Below are 26,956 nucleotides of genomic sequence, written 5' to 3'. Positions count from 1 at the left end.
AAACTTCGTGCAATGCCACCATCTGCTTTGGGTATTTCTAATTGAGTCTAACGTCTAAAAGAATGATTTGTTAATGTATATGGGGATGCTCTGAAATAGAAAAACCAGCTTGGCAAGGATGTTCACATTGGCAGTATTGATATTCGCTGCTAATGTGAGATGGAAGGTGGACCATTTGTTCACAATTTGTTTGATTTTTTCCATGCTGATAGCAAAATTTTGTTGAAAAAGTCTTTATATTTACTTGTGATGTTTACCCCTACATATTTAAACTGTTCTGATTAAATAAATTGGTAGATGTCCAGTCTAGTAGTGTGTGCTAGAGAATTCACAGGAAAAAGCACACTTTTAATCAAACTAATTTTGAGTCCAGATATCTTTTGAAATTCTGTTTGTGAGTCTGATATATACAATACCATATGATAATGATAGTTTCTGCATTTCAAAAGTGAATGGGCAATGGCTCAATGCAGACTGCAAAAAGCGATAGTGATGGGGGCATCCTTGTCGAGTACCACATTCTAGTTTGAAGTAGTTTGAAATAATGTTCTTAGTACAAACAGAAGCTTCTGGACTGGTATAAAGTAGTTTGACCCATTCACACATACTTGGGCTGAAACCAAACTTGTGCATTACGGTGAATAGGTAGCTCCATTTAACCATGTCAAATGATTTTTCTGTGTCCAAAGGCAATAAGATTTCTAGTGTGTTAGATTTTACAGGAGAGTATATTACATTAAACCAACATCGAAGCTAAGTGTCTGTCTTTAATAAATCCAATTTGGTCTTGTGACATTACAGAAGGAAGCACTTTTTCAAGCTTTCTGGCAAGAATTTAGGAGAATATCTTAACATTATTTAGAAGTGGAATTGGTCTATATGATGCACATTGTAATAAGTCCTTATTTTTCTTTGGAAAAATGGTAATTAGTGCTTGATGAAAAGTTTGAGGTGGAATTTTGTTGTTTCTAACTTCCATAAATGTTGCTTATAATACAGTAGTAGAGCTAACTTATTTGAAACTTTTTTTTTTATAAAATTCTACTGAGTAGCCATAAGTTCCTGATGCTTTCCCACATTGGAATGAGTTTATAGTGTCAAGTAATTCTGAGCCTCGGATTCAGGAGGAACAGTGTGGTTTTCGTCCTGGTCGCGGAACAGTGGACCAGCTCTATACCCTTAACAGGGTCCTGGAGGGTGCATGGGAGTTTGCCCAACCAGTCTACATGTGTTTTGTGGACTTAGAAAAGGCATTCGACCGTGTCCCTCGGGGAATCCTGTGGGGGGTACTCCGAGAGTATGGGGTACCGGCCCCCCTGATAAGGGCTGTTCAGTCCCTGTATGATCAGTGCCAGAGCTTGGTTCGCATTGCCGGCAGTAAGTCGAACCCGTTTCCAGTGAGAGTTGGACTCCGCCAGGGCTGCCCTTTGTCACCGATTCTGTTCATAACTTTTATGGACAGAATTTCTAGGCGCAGCCAGGGTGTTGAGGGGGTCCGGTTTGGTGGGCTCAGGATTGGGTCACTGCTTTTTGCAGATGATGTTGTCCTGTTTGCTTCATCAGGCCGTGATCTTCAGCTCTCTCTGGATCGGTTCGCAGCCGAGTGTGAAGCGGCTGGGATGAGAATCAGCACCTCCAAATCCGAGACCATGGTCCTCAACCGGAAAAGGGTGGAGTGCCCTCTCAGGGTTGGTAGCGAGATCCTGCCCCAAGTGGAGGAGTTCAAGTATCTCGGGGTCTTGTTCACGAGTGAGGGAAGAATGGAGCGTGAGATCGACAGGCGGATCGGTGCGGCATCCGCAGTAATGCGGGCATTGCATCGGTCTGTCGTGGTGAAAAAGGAGCTGAGCCGCAAGGCGAAGCTCTCAATTTACCAGTCGATCTATGTTCCTACCCTCACCTATGGTCATGAGCTATGGGTAGTGACCGAAAGAACGAGATCGCGAATACAAGCGGCTGAAATGAGTTTCCTCCGCAGGGTGTCTGGGCTTTCCCTTAAAGATAGGGTGAGAAGCTCAGTCATCCGGGAGGGGCTCAGAGTAGAGCCGCTGCTCCTCCGCATCGAGAGGAGTCAGATGAGGTGGCTCGGGCATCTGATCAGGATGCCTCCTGGACGCCTCCCTGGTGAGGTGTTCCAGGCACGTCCAACCGGGAGGAGGCCCCGGGGAAGACCCAGGACACGCTGGAGGGACTATGTCTCTCGACTGGCCTGGGAATGCCTTGGGATTCTCCCGGAAGAGCTAGAAGAAGTGGCCGGGGAGAGGGAAGTCTGGGCATCTCTGCTCAAGCTGCTGCCCCCGCGACCCGACCTCGGATAAGCGGGAGACAATGGATGGATGGATGGATGAAGTAATTCTGAGTGTCAGAGGTTTATCCAGTTCTTCTTCACTATGAGTATTTAACTTTGGTATCTGTAATGCATCAAAAACTCACTAGTGTGTGGATTATCTTCTTTAAACTGAGTATATATGGACTTACAGTACTCTCTAAATGTGTGGGTTATATTTTTATGGTCAATGGTTTTTATCGTCATCTGTGCTGATAATTTCAGTAATTGCATTGCAAACTTCCTGCTTGCATTTGGGTTTTAGAACTGAAGCTCAAGCAGGTCATTTGCCTTGCTCAGGTTCACACAGTGAGATTGAATTATCAAATCTGGAGTTTGTTTCTTTAGTCAATCAGTAACTACATTAATTTTACAAGTTACTGTACACAAGTCGCCCACTGTTGCTTAGCATCTGCTTTCAACATTTATTTTTATTCATTTTCAAGAATATTTAAAACCCAAGTTAATTCCTTAACATTATTACAATGTATGGCTTATCAAACTCCAACAAAATATTTCTTTGCGATGGAAAAATGGTTGCAAATGAAGTGTGCTGGTAATACAACTTAAAGAGTGAAACTACTGTACTTATTGAGTTATAAATATGTGAAAATAAAAAATGCAAATGAAAATAAAAGCATTATGTTAAGTTTAGATTCTAAATTGTCCCTAGTGTGTGCTTGGTGTGTGTGCCCTGCCTGGGGTTTGTTTCCTGCCTTGCGCCCTGTGTTGGCTGGGATTGGCTCCAGCAGACCCCCGTGACCCTGTAGTTAAGATATAGTGGGTTGGCTAATGGATGTTTGTGCGATGGATGTTAAGTTCATATTTGGTGTCAGCTCACTAATGTATCTCATTCCCCAAAGATAAAGATATGATTGTAAACCAATTGTAAACCCAGCCATTCATCCACTTACTGAACTCACTACATTAGATTTTAGGACTGTGGATGCCAGGGCCTACATGAGCAACATCATGTGTTAAGTACGGAGACCACCTCAGATGGGGTGTAAGCGCACATGCACACACAGTCAATGTAGAGTTTTATAGGCTCGTTATTTTCATGTGTACAAAGTACAGTGAAATTCTTATTTGTGTGTGGTAATCAACATGCTAAACATCACCACTAATTGGTGCTATAATTCGTTTTTAGAACTATTTACTTTAAAACTCTTGTCTTCCTTGCCTGTAATACCTACCTTACCTTTTTATGCACATCTTTGAGTATGTGAAGGGAAAATTGCATTACTTAGAAGAAAACATGTACATGGTTAGAACATGCAAATTCTGTACAGACAATGAGATCCAGTTTCCTGGAGTTCTCAGGTAGCAGCTTTAATTACAGTGCCACTATGCTACCCTAATGGTACCTGCTTTTGATTTATTGGGCTACCACTGGACAATTAAAAACAGACTATCAAAGGGTTAAAATACTGCATGTGACAAAATGAGACTTGCTGCTCAATGTGCACATTCAAACATTCTGCAAAACTCAGGGAAACTCTGACCCCATGAAAAGACTGACTAGCAATGTGCAGCGGCAGACAGAAGACTCATGCAGGTCCTTCAAGAAGAAGAAGAGAAGCTCCCCCCCCATGCCCCCCCCCCGACGAAGAGGTGCTCTTCTATTGTTTTAGCTCTAAGAAACCACAACATCAGTCTGCTGTTGGAGGAGCAAAGAGCGAGGCTGGTTATAAAATTTGACAGCTGTGAGCAAGAGAAGCACTCCAGGTCGTAATGTTTGGATGAGGTCATCTGATATGCCTGTAAGCGTGTCCAGCTTTAATTAGACTGTGCAGAGTACCACTTCAGATTCATTCTTTGAAGAACCATGTTAATTACATTTAGGTTTATGTACACACTGCATAACACAAAAGTTAGTGAGGAAAAAAAAGTAAAAAGATGAAGTTATTTAAACAGATCAGATATGGTATACTAACTGTTATATCGATTAGACAGGATGGGATTAGGCATACAACGATAAAAACATAAGTTATTTCATAAAAAAGAAAGACATGTAAAACTGAAATAATACATTGGCACTGTTTTCAGCTTCTGTTATTATTGTTATTGCTGTTGTTGTGGGTGTTATGTTTTATAACTTTATAAGATGGTCACAAATATATAAAAGACTGCTTTGTGTTCAAAATCAGAACTTAATTTGAGCTTTTAGAATTATTATTGCTAATAATAATATAATTTTTGTTAAGCACACGTATTATAATAGTTTATCAAATATCTACTAAAGCATAAAAGAATGATCTCAATTGCTTTGTGTTCAAAATCAGCATGACTTAATTTCAGTTGATATAATAATAAAATCATCATTGTCATCATTAATGCTGTGGTTTTTGTTAAATACAAAATATAACAGTTTATCAGATCTTCATTAAAGCATAAAAGAATGATAATGACAGCTTTGTGTTCAAAATTAGTGCGACTTAATTTTAGTGCCTATAAATAATAATAAATTATTATTGTTGCTAAGTACAAAATATAATGGTTTATCAAAAGTCCATTAAAGCATAAAAAATGATGTGACATGTTTTAACTTCTATAATAATAATTATTAATTGATGTTACTAATAACAAAATATAATAATTTAACAAATGTCCACTAAAACCTCCAAGACTGTAGTGGACTGCTTTGGTTTCACATTCAGCACATGAGTTATTGACAAGTCCAGTGTGGACTTATCATCATATGCATTTACTCAAAATATAAGTCGGTCTACAAATAATTAGAACAATTAATTTATGTCCATAGAAATATTTTTTTTTGGTAAAATCTGCATCATCATTAGCCCTGGCTAAGGGGACTGCATCTGTGCCATCACCTTTTGGTTTTTGGTCACCTTTTCCTTACCTCCTGTTAAACACTGTAGCACGGAGTCTCTCTTGGTGGTCTCTAGATCTCATCACTGAGGTTTCAAAGCATTGGTAATAAAATGGATTCTATATAGTAATGAGGTAATTCTTTTTCTTTTCTAAGTTATTTGACATTATTTTTTAAGTAATTTGAAAATGGCACCCTCATTCAGTCATTGTTTCATGAAAGTGAGAACTAGAGGAGATGATGGAGACTTGAAATTTCAGGAAGTTCCTTTTTTCTCTCTTCTTAAGCATTTTCCCTCGGCCTCTGATTGCGTCTCATCACATCTGGAAGGTGCCCATTTCGACTGCTCTAAAACACAATCTTTGCAGGTTACTTCTTAGCACACCAGAGTGTGTGTACATTACTTTAGAATTTGTCAGGTTTTACTGAGTATAAAAATCTTATCTATGGTGTGGAGTATAATTATCTTGATTGGCAATCTTTGCTTTTGACATTAAAATGTACTGTATATGTAATTGGGCCATGACCAAAGGGGAAAAAAAAGCTTTGTTTTAGAAATTCAGTTTCAGCAAATTTTGAGGAAGAAACACAGATTGAAATTTGGGTCACAGAGCTAAGATGTCCACTCCACACAATTAAAAGACAAACCATGCAATATAAAATGATAAGGTAAGGCTCTCACATGTCCCAGCGCAGCTTCCTCTGTTCACATGGAGAATTTAATTCAGGAGACAGGAAAGGACAAACAAAATGACCACAGAAAGAGAAAAACAATGCAACATGAAAGTATAAACAGCTAAGTGAGCACACTGTGGCATCTTTGAAATGGAAACAGCCAACTGGTGCAGTCATAACAAGACTGATATTTATCTAGCATCATTATATACAGGAAAAAAAGAGAATTACTGCATCGTGGGTCGCTTCAGATGTTTTTCATTTTTGAACAGTGCCATTTTTATAACTTATTCTGTAAAATTTCAGAATCCTTGGCTCATTGAGAGATGTCACATATAGCAAACGATCTGAGTTAACAGTGAAGCCCCCGTGACTTCCTATGTCTCTGTAAAATATTCTTTTGTGGGCTCAGCTGTAAATGGAAAATTGATCTCTGCCCCTTTCTACAGACATTTCCTTTCTTACTTTAACCAAAGATAAGCACACACCTTGGAGGTATGTGACAATACATGAAAACAAATCACAAAATCTGTTTTGAGAAATGACTAAACTTCTACTATCAAATAATCTGGAAATAAAGTAGACATAGAAGGCCAGAGGGCAACTGTAAAATACAAGAAAACAGACTTTGATGGAAGTACATTCTGTGGTACAGCAATCTCCTGCTTTTCAGCACTACAGAGGCAAAGTCAGCCTAGAAGTGCGGCCAAAAAAGAGCCGTCTACTGCAATGAGGTGTGCAACATCATTTATTGGATTTAACGGTACGTGAGAAGATTAATAAACACAACTCCTTATAGGACTCCCTCTTGGAATTTTTAACCTAAATGTCCTATTAATTGAGCAGACCCCAAAATGGTGAAATTGTGAAAAGACAAACTATTTAGGAAACTACAATTAAGTCCTTACTGAAGACCTCCTGCAGTGACAGGTGAAAGTGTCCATGTAAGCAGCAATGCGTCTGAATTCTACATTAGGTTAATTGAAAAAAACGGAAACTAGATCACAATTTATGTTAAGAGTCTATTCAAGGAATAAATTCACACAGTATGTTAACAGCCTGTTAATAAACACATAGGTGTAAAACTGAAATGGAAAACTTCACGGCAGTGCTTCTCTGTCACCTATAACACGAGTAACAAATAACAAGGCCAAGTTTGAGTAGATGTCTGCTGAAAAGACAGTACACAGTCCTTAGTGATATACTGTAATTTGGTAACAATATAAATAAACATGACCAGTTTCACAATGTGATCCTGTAATGGATTCTGATCAACATCCTTCCTTAAAACCTGCACTCATTTTTAGGTGTAGCCTAACTGGTAACGGGGTTTAACATGCAGGCTGTAAGCTACTAAAAAACACAAAGCACTTAATGCACATGGCACCTTTCTTCCCACGTTCTGGGAATGTCCCACTGTTGCTGTTCTTTGGGCTCCAATTGCTCTCCTCCATCTTATCTATCTCTTTTCCTTGCTTTCCTTCCACTCTACTTTTGTTAGATTTCTCTTCTCTTCTCTTTCCCTTCACAATCACCACATTATTTCATTGGCCACAATAGCGGCCAAAGTTCTAACAGTCTCCCAATGGAAGAATCCTGCATCTGTCTCTTTCTCGGTCTGGAAGTCCTCCTTTTACAGTCTAGCATTATTATTACTGTCAGCCATGCAGATTAACGGGGTACCTGCACATACTATTAGTAAATGGGAAAATACTATCTCGCGGATAGTCTGACTATCTGTCCTCCCTGGCCATCGGACCTTACTTTTATTCTATGTTAATTAGTGTTCCCTAATTCTATTTTCTTATTTATTTGGTCTTTTTTTAATCTTTCTTCATCATGTAAAGCACTTTGAGCTACATCATGTGTATGAAAATGTGCTATATAAATAAATATTGTTGTTGTTGTTGATCACGTCATGGCTGACTGCAAACCCTTGATTTCAATCTGACACTTTTCTATTACATTTCTTTCCTCAAGCGGCCGTGTGGGCCTCTGGGCCCTTTCAGTGACCGTGTGTGCCATCTATTTTCTTAAACAGTTCCGGGGTGGGCGCCGGCAGAAGTGTTTTTTTTTTTCTCTTCAAAATTTCAATATGAAAATGCCTCTCTTTTGTTACTTTACTATTTGTTTGACATCAATAAAAATTGATTACAAAAAAAAACAAAAAACAAAAAACCAGAATGCCTTGGACACATGCACTAGCTAAATAAATAATAAAAATGAAATAATTAAGATTTGTGGGTGTAAATTAAATTTGATAACCATTATTTAAAAGGTTTTATTTAAGAAAATAGGTATGTGTTTATTTTATGGATGACTGTTAAGAATACATTACTGTGCACTTTACCTACACTATATTTTAAAAGTGTAAAAAATGGACCTGTAAACAGAAGTGCTCTATGTAAGGGCAAACAGTTTGGGAAGGTTTACTGCCAGACAGATGTAGCAGAGAAAGCAGAAAAATGCAGCTATTGGCAAATAAAAATGATTGCAGCCTTTTATCTGTAAGTTTGATCGGGTTGACTGGAATGGGGTTTTGCCCAAGATCAGTACATATTCCAAACATATTAGTTTTTATATATTAAGGTTGCAGTTTTTTTTTAATTATATACTTTAAAGAACAAGCAAAAGCTATTAAGTATATTTTTATATGGCAAATTGCTGTCAATTACTGGCACAACTGTAGTAAAAAAAACACTCCAAATCTGTTGTGAACCAAAACACACAACATGCATTTCTGTAACTATACAGCGGTGTCTTTGCTAACATGCAGCACTCTGATCTCCCACAGAGGGGGCTGCCAAAGCAACGCAGGGCTTGCTAGGTACACCCAGAATGTGCTTCCTTGTGGGTAGACAAACGCGTGCAAGACTGTGTTACCATACCTGACACTGAGCTCACGCTGCAGCGAGTTACAGTGAGAAGGCAGTCCAAGAAATGCACATTCACAAAGAAAAAACAAAAATTAAAATGAGCATTCAGCACTTCTTTGTTAGTATTATCAGCACAAACAAATAATGTGGCGTTTAGGTACATAGACATGCATTATGTGAAAAATAGGATGCTTCTGGCTTGAGTTTGTCTCTCTGTTTCCCAGCATGTCTAGGTAACACTCAAGTTTTGCACTTTTTTTTTTTTTTATTTATTTCCAAATATTTATCAGAATATCTTCTAACAAATCACTCATTTTATTTTTAAAAATTTTCTGGAGTTTATGAGCTTGCAATAAAAACACAAACTGGAACAAGATGTATAAGGTAAAACGTTTGAATAAATTTAAAAGACACTGCAGCACTAGGATTGTAAATGTGTGTCGTGATACAGAACATTCAAGCCCAAGTGCCTCAGTGGCCTGCAACCAGTTTAGTAATTTCAAACTAATTTCTGTTTTTAATAACAACGCTCATCAAATGACTCAACTGAAGATAACATTGCGTTACTCGTCTTTGAAATTCAGAGATGATTACTGCTCTCAGACACATTAGTGCACAAATGGAGATTCAGTCTCGGCTTTTTCCTCAGGGCATCTTGCTGGCACACTACTTTAGAGTTAAGCGGCCTCCACATTTTAGCCTGTTCACTTTTTTATGCAGAGTTTTCATGTTTTCCATATGTCTTTGTGGATTTTTTTTCTGCAGCGTACATCACAAAGACATGCATATTCAGTTACAAGTCAAACCTAAATCTGGTCTGGTGTGAGTGAGAGTGGCCGTGGGTCCAGAGACAAGTGCTTCCTGCCTTGTGTTCAAAATTCCTTGGAAAGGCTACTGTAGCCCCAAAACATTGATAAATGAATTGATTTACTTGTTAAGATTTTAAACTGTTAGATAACAATGAGGCATAAACAACATTGCAGCCAACATTTGTACTCATGTGAATGCGTGCTGGTGTGTTTGTCTGGTATTCAACCTTTCTCCACCACATTCTGTATAGGGGAGACCACAGGCTGCGATTTATTCTGAAATTTGCACCCCTGGAGAACTTTATTTAGTGACCACTCCTGTGCTTTATTAGTGAAGTGTCCCTAGGGGTCATGATTGGACTTGACACAGGGGTGTAAAGCTGCACCACACAGTGGGTTTATTCAGTGACATTTATGCAGATAATGCAGAATTAATTTTGTGACCTCACCTGCACTTTACTGCTCCCTAGGTAGCGCTGGGCACCTCAATAAGTTTACCCTAAAGCAACTGTTTTAACATCAAATTAGGAAAAAACAGATGCAGATTTAGGTCCATCAAAGTTTAGCTTTTTCTGAAAAGCTAATTAAATGTTTGTAGAAGCTTTTGACTCAGCTCTGTAATAACAGGAAAGACACTGAATTCATGAACACACCACAGTTACAGCATCAACTGGTTAGAATGAACAAACACCTAAAGTTGGCATTCTACCAGGGCTGCCAATATCTGAAGAGGAGCCATAATCGGCATCTGTAGCCTAAGGACTGTAACATTCACAAGCACCAGTCTTAATTTTCTATATTTTAATCAATCTATCAATTCTTTTGTAGTAGTCATTTCTGAGACTGCATACAAAGAGCAAGAAAGGCCATTAAATGAAATGAGAAGTTCAGTAAACAACAAGTAGTGACCTCAAGGGAAAAAATGGACAGAAACATGTGGCTGCTGTAGCATTCTAGGACTTGCGGAAGTGAACACACAGTGAATCATCAACTAGAGAAAGGTTTATCTAATTATAGCCTCCTTGCACCATTTCAAAGACATTTACTTAACCACTCCAACAAGTTTAGTTAAGAGGCATCCATAAATAATCAAACTGTGTAACTCCTGTTGACTGCTACTTAGTTTAAACAGGGAGTCAGTTAGATTGAATATAGCTATTAACTGGGGTGGTACACAGTGGGGAGCTTGATGCCTTTCAGCTCCAGAGTCCCAGGTTCAAATCCTGGGATGGGTAGAGCTTGTACATTCTCTTGTTTCTGTGTGTTTCTTCTTTCATCCCAAAACTACGCATGTTAAAAGAAATGGCGACTATGAACAGCCCCGCTATGAATTAATTAATGAGCACCCTGTGATGGCCTTGTCCTCTTCAGGGTTGGTTCACACCTCTGATTAGGAAATGGGTGGATTGTATTTATTGCTCCAAGTTATGGCTTGTGTTGAAGTCAAAAATACCTTAGTGCTCCTCCATAGATAGTACACTGTGGAGTGTGGTCAAGTAAAAAACAGAAATATATGTGGCACAGATGAATGAACATCAGTTTTACAAAAATGCAGAATGTTTAATTTAATAATAGATCTGTTAATAACAAAAGTATCTGGATTTTTTTCTGTCAAGTTAAAACAAATGTTTTGAAATAAGGTGTTTATAGTCACTTATCATGGTGACATGTTGCATGTTGGTGCAAGTAAGAATTTCACTATATTCTGGACTTGTGAAAATAATGACCACATAGTTAGAAACTATAATTTCTCCAGTAATGAAAACAGAAATTTGAAACAAAAAATAATAATAATTTTCAGAAACAGTAAATTGTTCCATTACACAACAATATACATACACCACAGGGATAACTGTAGCACTTAGGCAGCATGGTGATGCAGCAGTTAATAGCTCTGCAGACCTGGAATCCACCTTGTGGCTACTTGCATACTCAGTGTTTGGGTATTTTTATGTGTTTTTTGTTATTAAGAATATTATTATTTTATTTAAATATTATTTAGCAGTATTATGTAATGTATATATTGTATGTCTCCGACCGTGTTTTATGGACGGAACCACAGGAGGCTGGACCATCAAGATGTCACTGCTAAAGGCCACCCTCAGCTTTTATCTTCAGATTGAGGCGATACTCCCTCAGAGTGTCATTGAGTGTTGTGGATTGCAGATATTTAGTACTACTCTTAATTTTTTTTGATTATTGTGGGTTTATTCTGCATTTTTGGTTGCTGTCCATTGCATTGCGGGTTGCACTTGTTAGGTTTGGGTTGCCTTTTTGGCGAACCCTTTTTGCCTCATTTTATGCCTTTTTGCCTCTTCTTTTGCTTAATAAATTTTTAGAAATTTAAGAACATCATTTGGCATTTGTCCTTTAAAACCAGAGGCCCCTGGTTATCCTCTCCCTTGAAGCACATTTTTACGTATTTAATGTATTTTATTTTTTTTTTAACTTTTTAAGACTTTGCAGGCCTTGAAGCCTTCTTTTTGAAATTGGGTCTAACCTGCCAAGGATGAGTCTTGCTTCTACGCAGACTAGTCGAATCATGGTGTCAGATTTATAAAACTTGTGTACAGTGGAACCTCGGTTCACGAACGTCTCGGTATACATACAAATCGGTTTACGACCAAAAACTTCGCCAAACTTTTGCCTCGGTTCATGACCACACACTCGGTATACGAACAAGCCAGTTTCCCTTTCGGTTTGTACATGTTCAGTCTCTCCCTGTGCATTTCCTGTGCAGCGAGCAAGAGAGAGAGCAAGAGAGCGCGCAACACACACACACACACACACACACACACACACACACACACACACACAGAGGCAGCGCGAGAGAGAGACAGATGCACACATACACAGGCAGCTTGAGAGAGAGTGCCGCGCACACACACAGGCAGCGCAAGAGAGAGGGCTGGACACGTAAGGTAGAGAAGGCAGTTAAAGAATGCACTGGGCTTGATTTTGTTTTCAGTTCTGTTTACAGCGATCGGTTCGTAGCGTGCATTGTTGCAATGTTACTTTTCTTGGTGGTTTATTAAATTACGGATTTTTTCAAATGTTCATTTTTTTCCGTGTGCTTAAAACTCATTAAAAAAAAGTGTTTTTAGCCAGCGGTTGGTAGCGCTATAGCGCAAACTATTGCAGTGTTAGTTTTCTCTGTTGTTCAAGGTTTTCTCAGTGTTATTCAATGTTTTTACATTTAGTTTACTATTATGCTGTGCATTCTATGGTTTAATTAACTATATTTGTGCTTAAAAACTTAAAAAATATATATATTTACATACAGTTCGTATGGTCTGGAACGGATTAATTGTATTTACATACAATCCTATGGGGGAAATTGCTTAGGTTCACGACCAAATCGGTTTACGACTAGAGTTTTGGAACGAATTATGGTCGTGAACCGAGGTTCCACTGTACACAGAAAAAGAGGTTCCAAAATATGTGTCTGCAGCTTTCCACACAAACGTCGGGATTAATAAAAGAAAACTTGACAGAAGAACTTATGTATATTACAAGAATATGGTCCCATCCACATGCAATATTTCAGATAAACTGGAAAATGATGTCACCCTTGATGAAGCAGGGAAATGCAGTCAAATGATGAATTGCATGCATTATAATTCATGTCACCAAGCCACTATTATAATGTGTATTGACATGATAAATGCATTGCACCTCAAAAGTGGCAATTATGATGCAAAGGCTTCATTCTAGTTCCTTTTCAAGAGGGTTAATGCCATATAAAAGAAAGTTCTTTTCGGGGAGCTGACTGACAGGTCAGGTGTATCTTAGCCAAGCTTTACTCTGTCTTGCCCACTGTGCTGGAAGCCATTAACTAACTGAAAAGGCGCTACATCCAGCTCTTATACGGTTTTCGGTGCACATAAATAAAACATGTTTTTGCCAACATAAAAAAGGCAATTTGCAGTAGCGTCCAGTTCTCTTAACATAATCTAATTACTTACAGTAACTGCATTGAAATTGCAACAGCAGCAGCTAGAGAGAAGGGAGATAGGAAGTTGCTTTTGTAACCCATGAGCAGTTACATTCTATTAACAAGAGGGAGTCATCTGTGATGCCAGGATGAGACTGACAAACATCATGGCTTGGTGGCCGTGATTCATTTATTTTGAGGCAAAGTCAGATATGACTGTACTGTATATGGTGGCTGGCTTGTTGTTAAGGTAATTGGCAACCTTCAGTTTTTCATATGCCATGTTCTATTTAATGTAGCAGCAATTATGTCATTACATGAGACAGGTAATAGTGGCTATCCACTCAGATGCTGGCACCTTATGCAGTTCCCTGACCCCCAGAATACAGAGGAGAGGCGCTATAATGCTGTGCATGCTCTTATGCTCTCAGTTGCAGAGCACAGCCAGATACTTTTGAATGCTTGGGGGTCTCGGTGCATTAGGTGGGCGGCGGCTCTACCAGCCAATGAAGTTCTGCAGCGTTGTGATTGCATATGTCTGAGGCTAATTAGCATAGTCCATATATGGATGGTTCAGGGTGTTTGAATGGTGTTCATGTACGTCCATTTACAAGATTTATAACAGTAAATCACATTGAAATGTGCGGACACCAGGTTTTATAAATCGGATTTTGTTTAGCGTATGCATCTTCCCATTTTATATGGCATTTGCATACTCCCATTCTTCAATCGACGAAAAGTTTTATATAGTAAATGAGACCCCTGGTATGGGTGTTTGCTTGTTTTGAAGCCAGTTCACCCTTCTGCCATCTTTGAGTTTCATTATCATTAACTCCACACAGAGTGCCTGAGCCAAGACTGAACTTAGGACTTGGGCGCTTTGAGGCAGCAATACTAACAACTGTGTTACCCTGTTTTAGTGTAATTGTCTTTGAAATACCCTGCAAAGTATGTGAAGTTTACAGTTGTAATGATTGTCAATATATTTTAGTTATCTTTTATAATTTTTTTATCATGCTAAGTGAAGCAGAACATGCTGTTATTTCACCAGTTATAGACAGTGTCACAGCCAAAGTCATCATACCACATGCCTCCATCTTCATTTCTGAGGTTTGTGACAGCACCTTACCAAATACAAAAAAACTGAAGTAGTACTGCTGGTCAGAAGCCCCAGGCCTGGTTTTCTTTCCAGGAAAGTTTTGATCCATTATTAAAACTGCAAGAGAAAACTACTGAAGAGCTCTTAATTTATCTCTCCATTTAAAAGGTACTCACCTCTTCTAGTTGACTGTGAACATGCTGTACAATAAGGTCAATGGCAACCATATTTCCTCCACCTTTAAATTAAAGGAAAAAAATAAAATAGTGCTAATGAAGAATGTAAGTTTTCCAAAAAAGAAAATCAACAAAAAAAAAACATCAATATGTAAAAGAAAAGGCTTTAAACTGTCTTGGAAAGATTCCTTTGAAAATAGCATTATCTTCCACTGAGGTAATTAAAACGTGCTGAAAATTCTGATAAACAGCAGGATCTCAATAATATCATAAAACAAAAGGTGTATTTTTCCATTCCTTAAAATATGTGACTCTTAAGCATTATGCTTAATGATAATAGAAAATGTTGATGTGTAAAGACATGCAGTAGTTAAACTTGTGGGTGTGTGTGTGTTTTATATATTGCTCAAAAAATTAAGGTAACTCTTAATCATTACTGTCTATCCCCAAGTCAATTACATTTCAAGGATATCAATCTGTGCTGTTAGGAAGCATAAGCGATTATGAATCAACTTCACCATCTTTGGTGCAAATTAAAGTGACAACAAGTGCATTGGAGAGGCAAGACAATCCCCAAAAGAGAATGGTGTGCAGGAGGTAACCACAAACAATTGCTTTCTCCTCATCTTTACTGACTGCGTCTTCTCTAGTTTTGCATTTTGCTGCTGAACCTGTCACCACAGGTAGCATGACAAGACACCTACAGATGAGTCAGGTTGCACAGATAGTCCAGTTCCTCTGGGATGGCCCATCCACACATGCCTACACAAGAAGATTTGCTGGGTGTCTCAGAACAGCCTCGCGGCTGCATGTATACACACACACACACATACATACATATGCACACGCACACGCACATACATACATACACACACACACATATACATACATACATACATACATACATACATACATATACACACACACACACACACACACACACACACACACACACACATACAGTATACAAAGTATTGAGCAAAGGCTGTGAATACTTATGTACATGTGCTTTCTCAATTTTTTTATTTTTAATAAATTTGCAAAAACCTCAAGTAAACTTTTTTCACGTTGTCATTATGGGGTGTTGTGTGTAGAATTCGGAGGAAAAAATGAATTTAATCCATTTTGGAATAAGGCTGTAACATAACAAAATGTGGAAAAAGTGATGCGCTGTGAATACTTTCCGGATGCACTGTATATACATATACACATATATTTTATATATATATATTATATATATACTAGACATTAAGCCCGTTACAATAACGGGCACTAGAACTGTAGTCCATAAACATTAGTAGGAACAGTCTATATTAAATGGCAAGGGACCTTTTACCTCATTAAATTTTTTCCATAAAATGCCTGTAATTTTCTCTGACAGTAATACTGGCTTTGCTGTCCGTAATATGCGTTTAATTTTCTGTCACAACAGTGGGCAATCAGCAGATTCTCCCCAGCAACTGATGTAATGTGCGCAAAAATAAATCTACTTTTACTTTACACTAAACCGGGCCAAGCTTTCTTAATTGCAAATCTGACATCCTCAGAGTGAACACTTGCACAACAATGGGGAAGCTGGTCTCCATGTCTCAGTACCCGATTGGATTTTTCATGTTTTCTGTTTTAGGTCTTACCTCATTTACTGAAATCCGATTGGATCTGCCGCGCGATATTTTATAGGTCCTGCCCTCTCTGTCTTGTGTGACGCGTCAGGCGGCCTTTGAAGCAGCGCACCGTGCCTCGCGCATGCGCACTTCACCAGAAGACACACACACACGGACACTGGACGCACACAGGGGTTTTATTAAAGAGGATATATAATATAATAATATACATATATATATATATATATTAGTCACGCACGAGTGCTTGGGGAGCAGCTTAAACGACCCGGTTTACTTCTTGACAAGTCACGCAGGGGGACAATGGCAGCGTACTAATCTCTCTCTCTTTGCTTCCTCAGAAAGACCGGGACACCGCCGCCATAAATATTGCCTGGATAGCTTTAAGAGACGCACATTTCTTGGTTCCTTTCTTCCCGCTTCTTCCCCACTGATGACATCATACCCCCATACTCCACCACGGTTCTCCCAGCATTCCACAGTTTAATTTCCGGTCCTCCACTATAAACTGTCTGTCCTCACTGGCAATACAAGGTACTCCCATTTGAGCTGCACGGGGCACCAACGACCTTCCAACATCTGGTAGACAGAGTGCCAAGGCCCCACCAGACCTTCTGTGCCTCCTACCTGGATGACGTGGTCATCTATTCCGGCACCTGGGAGGAACATGTAGTGCAGGTATACACAGTGCTCCTGATGCTAGCGAAAGCCATATCAACCCTCGAAAGTGTTACTTTGGGATGAACGAAACCCGATATTTGGGCTACCTAGTAGGAGGAGGGCTGGTGAAGCCACAGTGTACCAAAATTAAAGACATCTTGGAATGGCCCCGTCCGATGGTCAAGAAACCGGTGCAAGCCTTCTTAGGATTAGCGACTACTACCGCTGGTCTGTACCTCGTTTTTCCGAGACAGCAGCACCCTTGACGGACCCGACAAAGAAAATGGCCCCTTTACATGTGGTGTGGAACGAGAAGACGGAACAGGCATTTGGTGACTTAAAAATGGCCCTTACATCCATCCACCCATTTTCCAACCCGCTGAATCTGAATACAGGGTCATGGGGGTCTGCTGGAGTCAATCCCAGCCAACACAGGGTACTAGGCAGGAAACAAACCCCGGGCAGGGCACCAGCCCACCGCAGGGCATGGCCCTTACAATGGCACCTATATTAAGAACTCCTAACTTCTCACTTCCTTTTATTCTCCAGACCGATGCTTCGGACACAGGTCTTGGTGCCGTGCTGAGCCAGAATATCGAAGGTGTCGAACATCCCGTGAAATACCTGAGCCGGAAGCTGTTGGACCGGGAGATGAGGTGTGCCGCGGTGGAGCAGGAAGCTTTGGCCATCAAATGAGCAGTAACTCACCTGCGGTACTACCTGTTGGGTTGAGAGTTCACCCTGGTGATGGATCATGCCGCCCTCCCGTGGATGGCCCTTCATCCGGACTCGAATCCTCGAGTCACCAGGTGGTTTTTGGATCTGCAGCCGTTCAAGTTCACTGTCATTTATCGCCGAGGTAACCTGCAAGCCAACGCTGACGTGCTCTCTCGGGTTCACGACCTCTCAGTCGAGCGCTTGGGGAGCAGCTTAACGACCCGGTTTACTTCTCGACAAATCACGCAGGAGGACAACGGCAGCGTGCTAATCTCTCTCTCTCTCTCTCTCTCTCTCTCTCTCTCTGCTTCCTCAGAAAGACCGGGACACCGCCGCCGTAAAGATCGCCCGGATGGCTTTAAGAGACGCACACTTCCGGGTTCCTTTCTTCCCTCTGCTTCCCCATTGATGACATTATACCCCAATACTCCACCACGGTTCTTCCAGCATTCCACAGTTTAATTTCCGGTCCTCCACTATAAATTGTCCTCCCTCCCTCCCATCAATGTCTTTTGAGTTTTATGGAAAAACAATTGACAAAGCATTTTTTCATTACAGTATACGGGGCTCAAACCCCAAACCTTTATATTGTAAATAAAAGCACAAAACACTCATATTATATATACATATATATATATATACACACACACACACACACACACACACACACACACACACACACACACAGCTACATAAGCAATGCAGCTTTTTGCCTGTTAATAATGCCCTTGACAATGGAAGAAAAATCAAGTGTGCTCATAAAATAAAACATACCTCGTGGGACAACAATGTCAGCAAGACGCATCGTTGGTTCGATGTACTGTTCAAAGGCAGGCTTCACAAACTTGTTGTACTGTTTGATTACACCTTCAATGTCGCGGCCCCTCTCAGTTATGTCTCTGCGTAGGCGACGAACCAGACGGATATCTGAGTCTGTGTCAACAAATATCTTCATGTCTAAAAGCTAGAACAAAAATAAACCTAGATTAAAAAGACAAAGATTACCAGCAATATTTGATGCAATGGAAAATTAGATGATGATAAGATAGGTGTGTGGTATTTGTAATGGAAATCAATTATTTCTTAAGAATGCAGAACACTGAGTCAGTAGACTGGTCAACAGAATGAAAAAATAAAAGTGCGTGTAAACTGTTCATCACCCTGACAGAGCTAACATGCATAAGGATTAAAACAATACATTACAACCAAGAATAATAAAATATTAGGTCACTGATAATATCACAGCATTTTTTCCACTATTAGAAAAACTGATGTTGCTACTCTGGTGACTACAATATTTATCTGTATTTGTTAAAAATCAAAGTTTGCAGGGCTAACAAACCAAGCTGCTTTGGGCAAGATGGTAGATTTGGAGATTTGCAGGTAGATGAAAACATTGATAAAACCTGCTGGATGCCTGGTGGAGCAGTTACTTAAATACAGAACGGAATGAGAAATCATTCTGAACAATTCCTGTTTTTATTACTTTGCTTTTGTTCAGTAGAAACAAGACAGAATACTGTACATGTGTGTGAATGAGAGGGAGGTCAGAGGAATGGTGAGAATGCAGGGAGTAGAGTTGGCAAAGGTGGATGAGTTTACATGCTTGGAATCAACAATACAGAGTAATGGGGATTGTGGAAGAGAGGTGAAAAAGATAGTGCAGGCAAGGTGGAATGGGTGGAGAAGAGTGTCAGGAGTGATTTGTGACAGACGGGTATCAGCAAGAGTGAAAGGGAAGGTCTACAGGACGGTAGTGAGACCAGCTGTGTTATATGGGTTGGAGACGGTGGCACTGTTCAGAAAGCAGGAGACAGAGCTGGAGGTGGCACAGTTAAAGAAGCTAAGATTTGCACTGGTTGTGACAAGGATGGATAGGATTAGAAATGAGGACATTAGAGGGTCAGCTCAAGTTGGACAGTTGGGAGACAAAATCAGAGAGGTGAAATTATGTTGATTTGGACATGTGCAGAGGAGAGATGCTGAGTATATTGGGAGAAGGATGCTAGGAATGGAGCTGCCAGGCAACACGAAAAGAAGAAGGCCTAAGAGAAGGCTTATGGATGTGGTGAGAAAGGACATGCAGGTGATGGGCGTAACAGAGCAAGATGTAGAGGACAGGAAAATATGGAAATAGATGATCCACTGTGGCAACCCCTAATGGGCGCAACCAAAAGAAGAAGGAGCTTTTGGTCTATCGTGTTGGCCTATTGTTACAGTCTTGTGCATTGTCTAAATTGCAGTGCTTCAGAATAATACCTCTGGCACCAGGCCAACTCTTTGATAGAACTTCAGTAACAAAGTCAGGTTATAATACTTCAAGTTCCAGTGTCATGGGCTGCAGTCCTAGCCTAGTCAGTACCTGAGAGGAGTTCAAATGTTGCCCACAAGCATAGACAGGTATCTCCTCCCATGTCCCAAAGGCCGGTAAGGACCTCTCACCCTGCACTGGGTTCAATGCTCCCAGGATTGGGCTTTCAGCCTGAAATCCCTCCACTGGAGTTAGTGGGTTTGATAATAAAGGATTAGCTGAGGAGACTTCAAAATGTGCATGCATTCAGATCTTACATTTTAAGCTTTTTAATCTCTGAGGTCTGCTTGTGCCTTTCAACCAGTCTGCAATTTTCAGTTGAGCTCTGACCTTTTAATTTTCTTTACAAACACAAATGACTTGATGGAAATTGTCATCTTTGTTTGCAAAATTGTAATTCTTTGTAAAGTATTTCCATTTTAGCATCCTTAAACATGACTTTGAAATGCACAAGTGACCACTGTTGTTCTGCTTTTCTTTGTCAGATGTGCTATTCACATTGGCTTATTCAACTCTCTTGCCTTTGATGTTTTGCAACAAGGTGTCAGTCAATAAGTCGATTGCTCACACTGTCTTTCCCTGTCTGAAAATGCACAATGCGCTGTGGGAGTAATACACATGTCAGAGTGGCACCATTTGCAGGCTCTACTCATACACTGCCCATGTTGAATGTATTTAAAGATAATCATCTATCAGGCAGCTAAAAGGGCACCCTCTAAAATGAGTGGTTCAATCGCAAAATTACAGATTTTTGTTCTAAGCTCAAAACATTTGGATTACAGTTAAATTAGAGAAATGGACAGAAAAATTACACAAACTAATTTTTTGTGTATTTCTGTGCATATTTGAACATTTTAGGAAGACACTACATTTTGGGCGCAGCACAGTGGCACATTGGTAGCCCTGCTGCCTCGCAGTTAGGAGACCCGGGTTCGCATCCCAGGTCCTCCCTGCGTGGAGTTTGCATGTTCTCCCCGTGTCTGCGTGGGTTTCCTCCCACTGTTCCAAAGACATGCAGGTTAGGTGCATTGGCGATCCTAAATTGTCCCTAGTGTGTGCTTGGTGTGTGTCATGAGGTTGGCTGGCACCCTGCCTGGGATTTGTTCCTGCCTTGCGCCCTGTGTTAGCTGGGATTGGCTCCAGCAGACCCCCATGACCCTTTGTTAAGATATAGCGGGTTGGAAAATGACTGACTACATTTTGGGTTTAACCCAAACCTATTTTCACTGCATCATAATTAACCTGAAGTCAATTACAACTGCATAAAACTCTAAATTTTTTATGACACAGAGACATCCTTAGACTCTCACTTTGTTTATCTGAGATGCTTTGCCAAGTTTTTGATGAAACCATTTTGAATCTTAGCTTGTGCTGGGTCATTTCTAACGGCAGTACTCTTTACAGCAGGTAAAGTATATGCCTGATTAGAGTTAAGTTTGGCCAATTTAAGATTCTCTGCCTTTTTATCCTGATAAACTCCTTGCTTGCTTTATCAAACTGTTTTGGGGTATTGTCATGCTGTAGGATGAAACACTGATGAAAAGGTCTCAGTGTGTAGGTCAGAATGGAATTACATTTTTTGCTTTGCTTTGGCACATGAGTGTTTGCATAGAATTATTCTCATCTGTCTCGCTTAAAACTGTCCAAAATGTTTCCAGGGCAAGATCCAACCTGCGAATGCTACAACCAAGCTCCTGCCTCACTGAGTCACATGTTTTGGGCCTGCACCAAACTAACATCATTTTGGACCAAAATTTTTAAGTGCCTTTCAGACAACCTTGGGGTCACAATCCCTCCTAACCCATTAACAGCTGTGTTCGGTGTTCTTCCAGACGGACTTGAAGTGGAGAAGGACAAGCAAACTGTGATTGCATTCACTACACTTTTGGCACGCAGACTTATTTTGTTAAATTGGAAGAATCCTAACTCTCCTCTGATAAGTCAGTGGGAAACCGATGTTTTATATTATTTGAAATTGGAAAAAAATAATTATTACTGCTTTATTTCCCTTCTCCATTTTTTTTTATTAACATATATATATTTCTTCCTTTCTTTTGTTTATTTTTGCCCTATTAAAAAGCCCTAAGCAATTCTCCTTTGGCTAAGCTCTCCTTCTCGAGGGTGGGATTTGATTTGTCTTTAATTCTTTTTTGTTATGAATTAATCTATATTGTATGGAATTAATATGTAAAATTAATAAATAAATATAAAAAAAAAGAAAAAAAAAAAGCAAACTGACGGACACTCTTAAATCCAGCTCAAGACTCAGTTCTCCTTACTGGACCTCTTTGCAATGCAGCCTCAGGGCATTAACTGATAAAAAGAGTCAATCACAAAAGTGCCACTCCAGAGATGTCTCCTCAATGCACCATTTAAATACTTGGATTGACCAAACTGCCATAACTTAATGATTGGCAACCTTGATGGACAAAATGTTACACCAATTGGCAACCAAATGGTACGGCTTATGTCCACCCAAAAAAATAATAGCAAGACATATATTCCTTGTGTTGCATAGGGTGTGGCCGTAACAAAGGTTGGAGCGATGTCTTTTACTCTGATTGGTTACCTGGTGCTGGACATGAAGATGGGAAAACTTGTCTGTATTGGAGTAAGACGAGGGTACCACTAGTCGAAACCTCGCTAAAGTGAAGCAAGGTGTACGAGCAAGAAAGAGAAAGACCACATGTAAAAGCCACATGTTCATCTTGTGAAAGATAGGAGTTGACTGATCACCAACTGCTCAGGAGGCATAAAACTTTTATGCTAGCAGAAGAGTGCACTATTTGTAAAACTGAAGAAAAAACTGCAGTACCAACCAAACCAGAAAGTTCAACCAAAGCGAAGAAGGAGAATTTCTCCTAAACAAAAAAAGTTGAGATTAAAATTTTAAACAGAATGCCATTAAATGAAGTTATTTCCGATCACTACTTATGTATGTTTAATTTTTTTTTGCCCTTACCACTACATTTGCAGATTAACTCTGAATTAAAAATTTTTAGATTATTTTGAGAAACTCAAGCATAATCATGGAAAGCAAACTATAATGCAACATTGAAGAGGCTTTGGATACAGCAGCTCCAATTAAAACAAAGTGATTAAAGTGCATATAAACTCACCCTGGTTTAATGTGAGAACTCAAGCTCTTAAATTAGAATATCGAAAACTTGGACAAAGAGTGTTAACAGCATTAAAAAGCTCTCTTTATTGCCTGTTGGACTACTATTCCAGATTAATAGTGTGACAGACGACCAGATATCTTACCTGGCCAGGATGCCTTCTTGATGGAAGGACTGTGGAAGAGAGCTTGCATGGGGTATTATATCTCCTGGAATGGCAGAGGGCAGTCCCCCTGGATTGCTACAGCACCACAAGCTTGGTGCTTGGAGGCTCAGTCCTGTGGAGGACGGTGGTCACTGCCAGGAAGCTCACGGACAGCTGCAGAGCCCTGCTTTGTGGGGCTTTCAACACACCCGAGAATGCTTCTGGACTTTGCTAACGAGCCATCTGCAGTACTCCCAAGTGCAGCATAAAAGAAGCCGCCTGCCTTCATTCAGGGAGCCAGAGTTAGGAGGAAGGAGACAAAGCTTGCTGGAGGAGGAGTGGAGGCAAAAGATAGACAGACAGACACGTAGGCTCTCCAGTCCCATGCCAAAACCAGCAATTGGCACACAGAAAACTAAAGGAGTGCAGTGAGCACGGGGTCTCTCTTTATCACATAGAGAAACGCATGCTGTTGCTGCACCCCAGAGCAAAAAGGAAATCTGCAAGAAAAACAGCAGGTCTCCTAACACTGCAGCATGTGAGTCCATGCATTCACTTGTGCCAGAGGACCGTTCTCCACACAGGTGGGGGGCTAAGCTGACCCTGGCTGGGCATGCGGCGGAGCAGGACATTCCATCCTGTTTCCGAACCTGTGGTTTGTAGGCGCCAGAATGGGGGTGGTTGTGCTATAAGTGCTGCTGACCAGGACATGGCTGCACACCATAAAAGAGGGCCGCCTGCCTTCATTCAGGGAGCCAGAGTCGGGAGGAAGGAGACAAAACTTGCATGAGGAGGAGTGGAGGTGAGAGAGAGAGAGAGAGAAAGTGAACAAGAACAAGAGAGAAGACAAAGTGTGGTTTATTTAATAGTGTTTGCTGTACTGTGCTTTGGTACTGTGTGGGGAATGAAGAGAAAGAGTTTCCCACACCTCAATAAAAGCCTTGTGTGTAGCAGGACTTGTGGCTGTGGCTGTATCTGCTGTTTGGGGAGCTGGAGAGCCCCCTGGTGGCCATAATAGATAACAACTATACTAATTCTTGTGAACTGCTTAGAACGGTGGTTAATCTAACACGTTAATACTGAACTATAATGCAAAATATCTACAAACATTTGGAGTGCAGACTAAATGAACTTCTTTGATGAGAAAATTGACAATATAAGATCCAAATTTCTTACAGTCACCTTGCAAACTTAATGCTGAATTAGCAAACTCTATCTCACCTTGTGCACACCAGTTTAGTAATTTTAATTTGGTAACAGAACAGGAAGTCATTGATTTAATTTCTAAAATGAAACCTACTACTTGTTACTTAGATCCAGTCCCAACTAAACTAGTAAAACTAAACTAGTAAAAAGCTAAATCGATAGTCTGCCAGTACCAATTATTACCATTATTATCAATAGTTCATTACTAAATGGTACAGTTTCTGATGCATTAAAATTGTCAATTATCAGACCATTATTTAAAAGATCAGATCTAGACCCTCATATGCTTAATAATTTACACATTTCAAATTACCCTTTCTCTCTAAAATGCTTGAAAAAGTACTCGCCACACAGCTTCAGTCTCACCTTACACATCACAATTTATCTAAGAAATTCCAGGCTAGGTTCCACACTGGTCATTGTACAGAAACGGCACTAACACATGTTGTAATGGACATTCTGATAGCCTTTGATGATGGAAATTCCACTGTAATTATGTACATACACATTATATATATATATATATATATATATATACACACATACATATACACACACACACACACACACACATATACACACACACACATACATATATACACACACACACATATACATACATATATATACTGCATATACATACACATAGAAATATCCAGCAAATTTGGCTTTACTGCTCCTATACTTAATTTGCAACAGTAGCAAAACAGATGAGCATCTCCAAATGAGGACCATCTGTTTCTTTAAAGTACAATAAAATAAACACCACTGGTCATGTAAACTTATTTTTTTGCTTAACGGACTATAAAATAAATTGCAACATGTCCTATTTACAAAATAAGCCTACTCACACCTTTCTCATACTTTATATTAACAACACTTGGGAAATAAGTTTGGCTGCTTGTTTTGATGCCTTTCCACACCATAAGCTCATTTCCTTCCTTTAAATGAACTCTGGGCTTAATTAGAATTCTTGGCTCCCTGTGTATTTAAAAAAGAAGATTAAATATAAAACTGCCTTCTGAGATCATCAGTAAATACTTGTACTGTTTCCTAAAACTGAGGATGGCGTATAAAAGACATACAATGATACAAGCTTTAAGTGGACAATGACAAATAAGAAGTGGGCGCCACCTACAGTAACACAGGATCACACGGTGTCCCCTCGTACCGGATGATAAGGAACGGTCTGCAGTAGTGATGAAGGCGCGTGATGCCGTAATATTTACAGAAAGAAGTGCGACAAGCAGATAAGGAGTGTGGCTCTTTACATTGCTTTTCTGTGGTCTTAAAGGGACTCTTCAAAACACATACATTCTAAAGAAACAAAACTTACAGTATGTTGTTTTTCTAACACATTCACAGATAAACAAGAAGTCAAATTAAGCTGTTCATGTGTGCTACCTGAAAATTTTACAAAGTCAACACATTAATCAGAAGGCCTCATTTCATTTGGTTTGAAGATATAAAATTAAATGTGTACTTACTTTCAATAATTCTTTATCAGCAAATGACATTATTCCTTCAAATATGATTACGCTGGCTCCATAAACTGTTTTCTAAAAGAATAAAAAGAAACTTTATAAGACAAAATCATTTTAGACAAACATTTATACATATTCTGAAGCTACTTCTCATTATAACATTAAAGGGAGCCAAAACCTCTTTAAATAACATGAAGTACAAGGCAGGAAGCAACTTAGTTTACTCCCACCCACATGACCTGCGACCTGGCCACCCATCCATACACACTGGGTGGCCACACAGCCTACCAAGCACGTATCTGAGATGGGACAATGTAACAAGAAATCAAGGCATCGAGATGAAATGTACAAAGTGAGTGGAGACTGTGAGCTGGCCTAGAACTTGGCTTCTTCATTTAGATTAATTTCTTTTATTTTTTTTTTATTGAAAAATTTCAGTGACTGTTGCCCTTTTGCTTTGCAAGTATCATGAGTAGTGGTGACTGGCGAAACGCGGCAAAGTGTTTTTTGCAGTGAATATGCTTTGTTCGCCAGTGACATTGTTCACCTAATATTTCTTGAAAATTTGCTGTGTCACTGGCTTAGATGAATTATTTTTTTTCTCCATGCCCTATGGTGCTTTGAAAGCCCAGCGTGACACTGCAAATCTATAGCAGCCAATGTTGGATGGAATAGCCCCAGTGTATGTAATGCTGATCCAAAGTACTACAAATTAGCGGAAAACGTGAATACATTTAAACCCAAAACTCACAAGCAGAAGGAAACTGGAAATGTGTCTGTGCATTTGTGTCTTTTTATATGGACCTGTGTGTATTACGTGTGCCTGCCCCTTTAATACTATTATCCATGGGCAATGCTGTTCTGTACAGTTGATGCAAACAGAAAGGAGTTAAGAATCCATTTGCTTTAGTGTTGTGCTTATTTGGTAGCAGCGGCAGTGAACACTCAAAAGTGTCATGAGAAA

General features: G+C 39.7%; 1 protein-coding gene across 7 annotated transcripts in view; it reads right to left on the bottom strand.

Moving 5' to 3' along the window:
* uckl1b (uridine-cytidine kinase 1-like 1b) overlaps positions 1-26,956 on the bottom strand; it is a 74,699-nt gene that overhangs the window by 13,113 nt on the left and 34,630 nt on the right. For 4 of the 7 annotated variants that reach the window (XM_028811645.2, XM_028811647.2, XM_028811648.2 and 1 more), the window contains exons 5-8: positions 25,996-26,067; positions 18,502-18,691; positions 14,729-14,790; positions 5,842-5,861 (exon numbers count right to left, since the gene is read on the bottom strand). In XM_028811645.2, the coding sequence (XP_028667478.1) occupies positions 5,842-5,861; positions 14,729-14,790; positions 18,502-18,691; positions 25,996-26,067 (344 nt within the window). Of the gene's footprint in view, positions 1-5,841; positions 5,862-8,722; positions 8,740-14,728; positions 14,791-18,501; positions 18,692-25,995; positions 26,068-26,956 lie in introns of all 7 variants that reach the window. The other 3 variants (XM_028811646.2, XM_028811649.2, XM_051932923.1) reach the window with 1 other exon arrangement.

The sequence above is a fragment of the Erpetoichthys calabaricus genome, chromosome 10, assembly GCF_900747795.2.
Source record: "Erpetoichthys calabaricus chromosome 10, fErpCal1.3, whole genome shotgun sequence".
Classification (NCBI taxonomy): Eukaryota; Metazoa; Chordata; class Cladistia; order Polypteriformes; family Polypteridae; genus Erpetoichthys; species Erpetoichthys calabaricus.
This window is presented reverse-complemented; position numbering and strand designations above follow the sequence as displayed.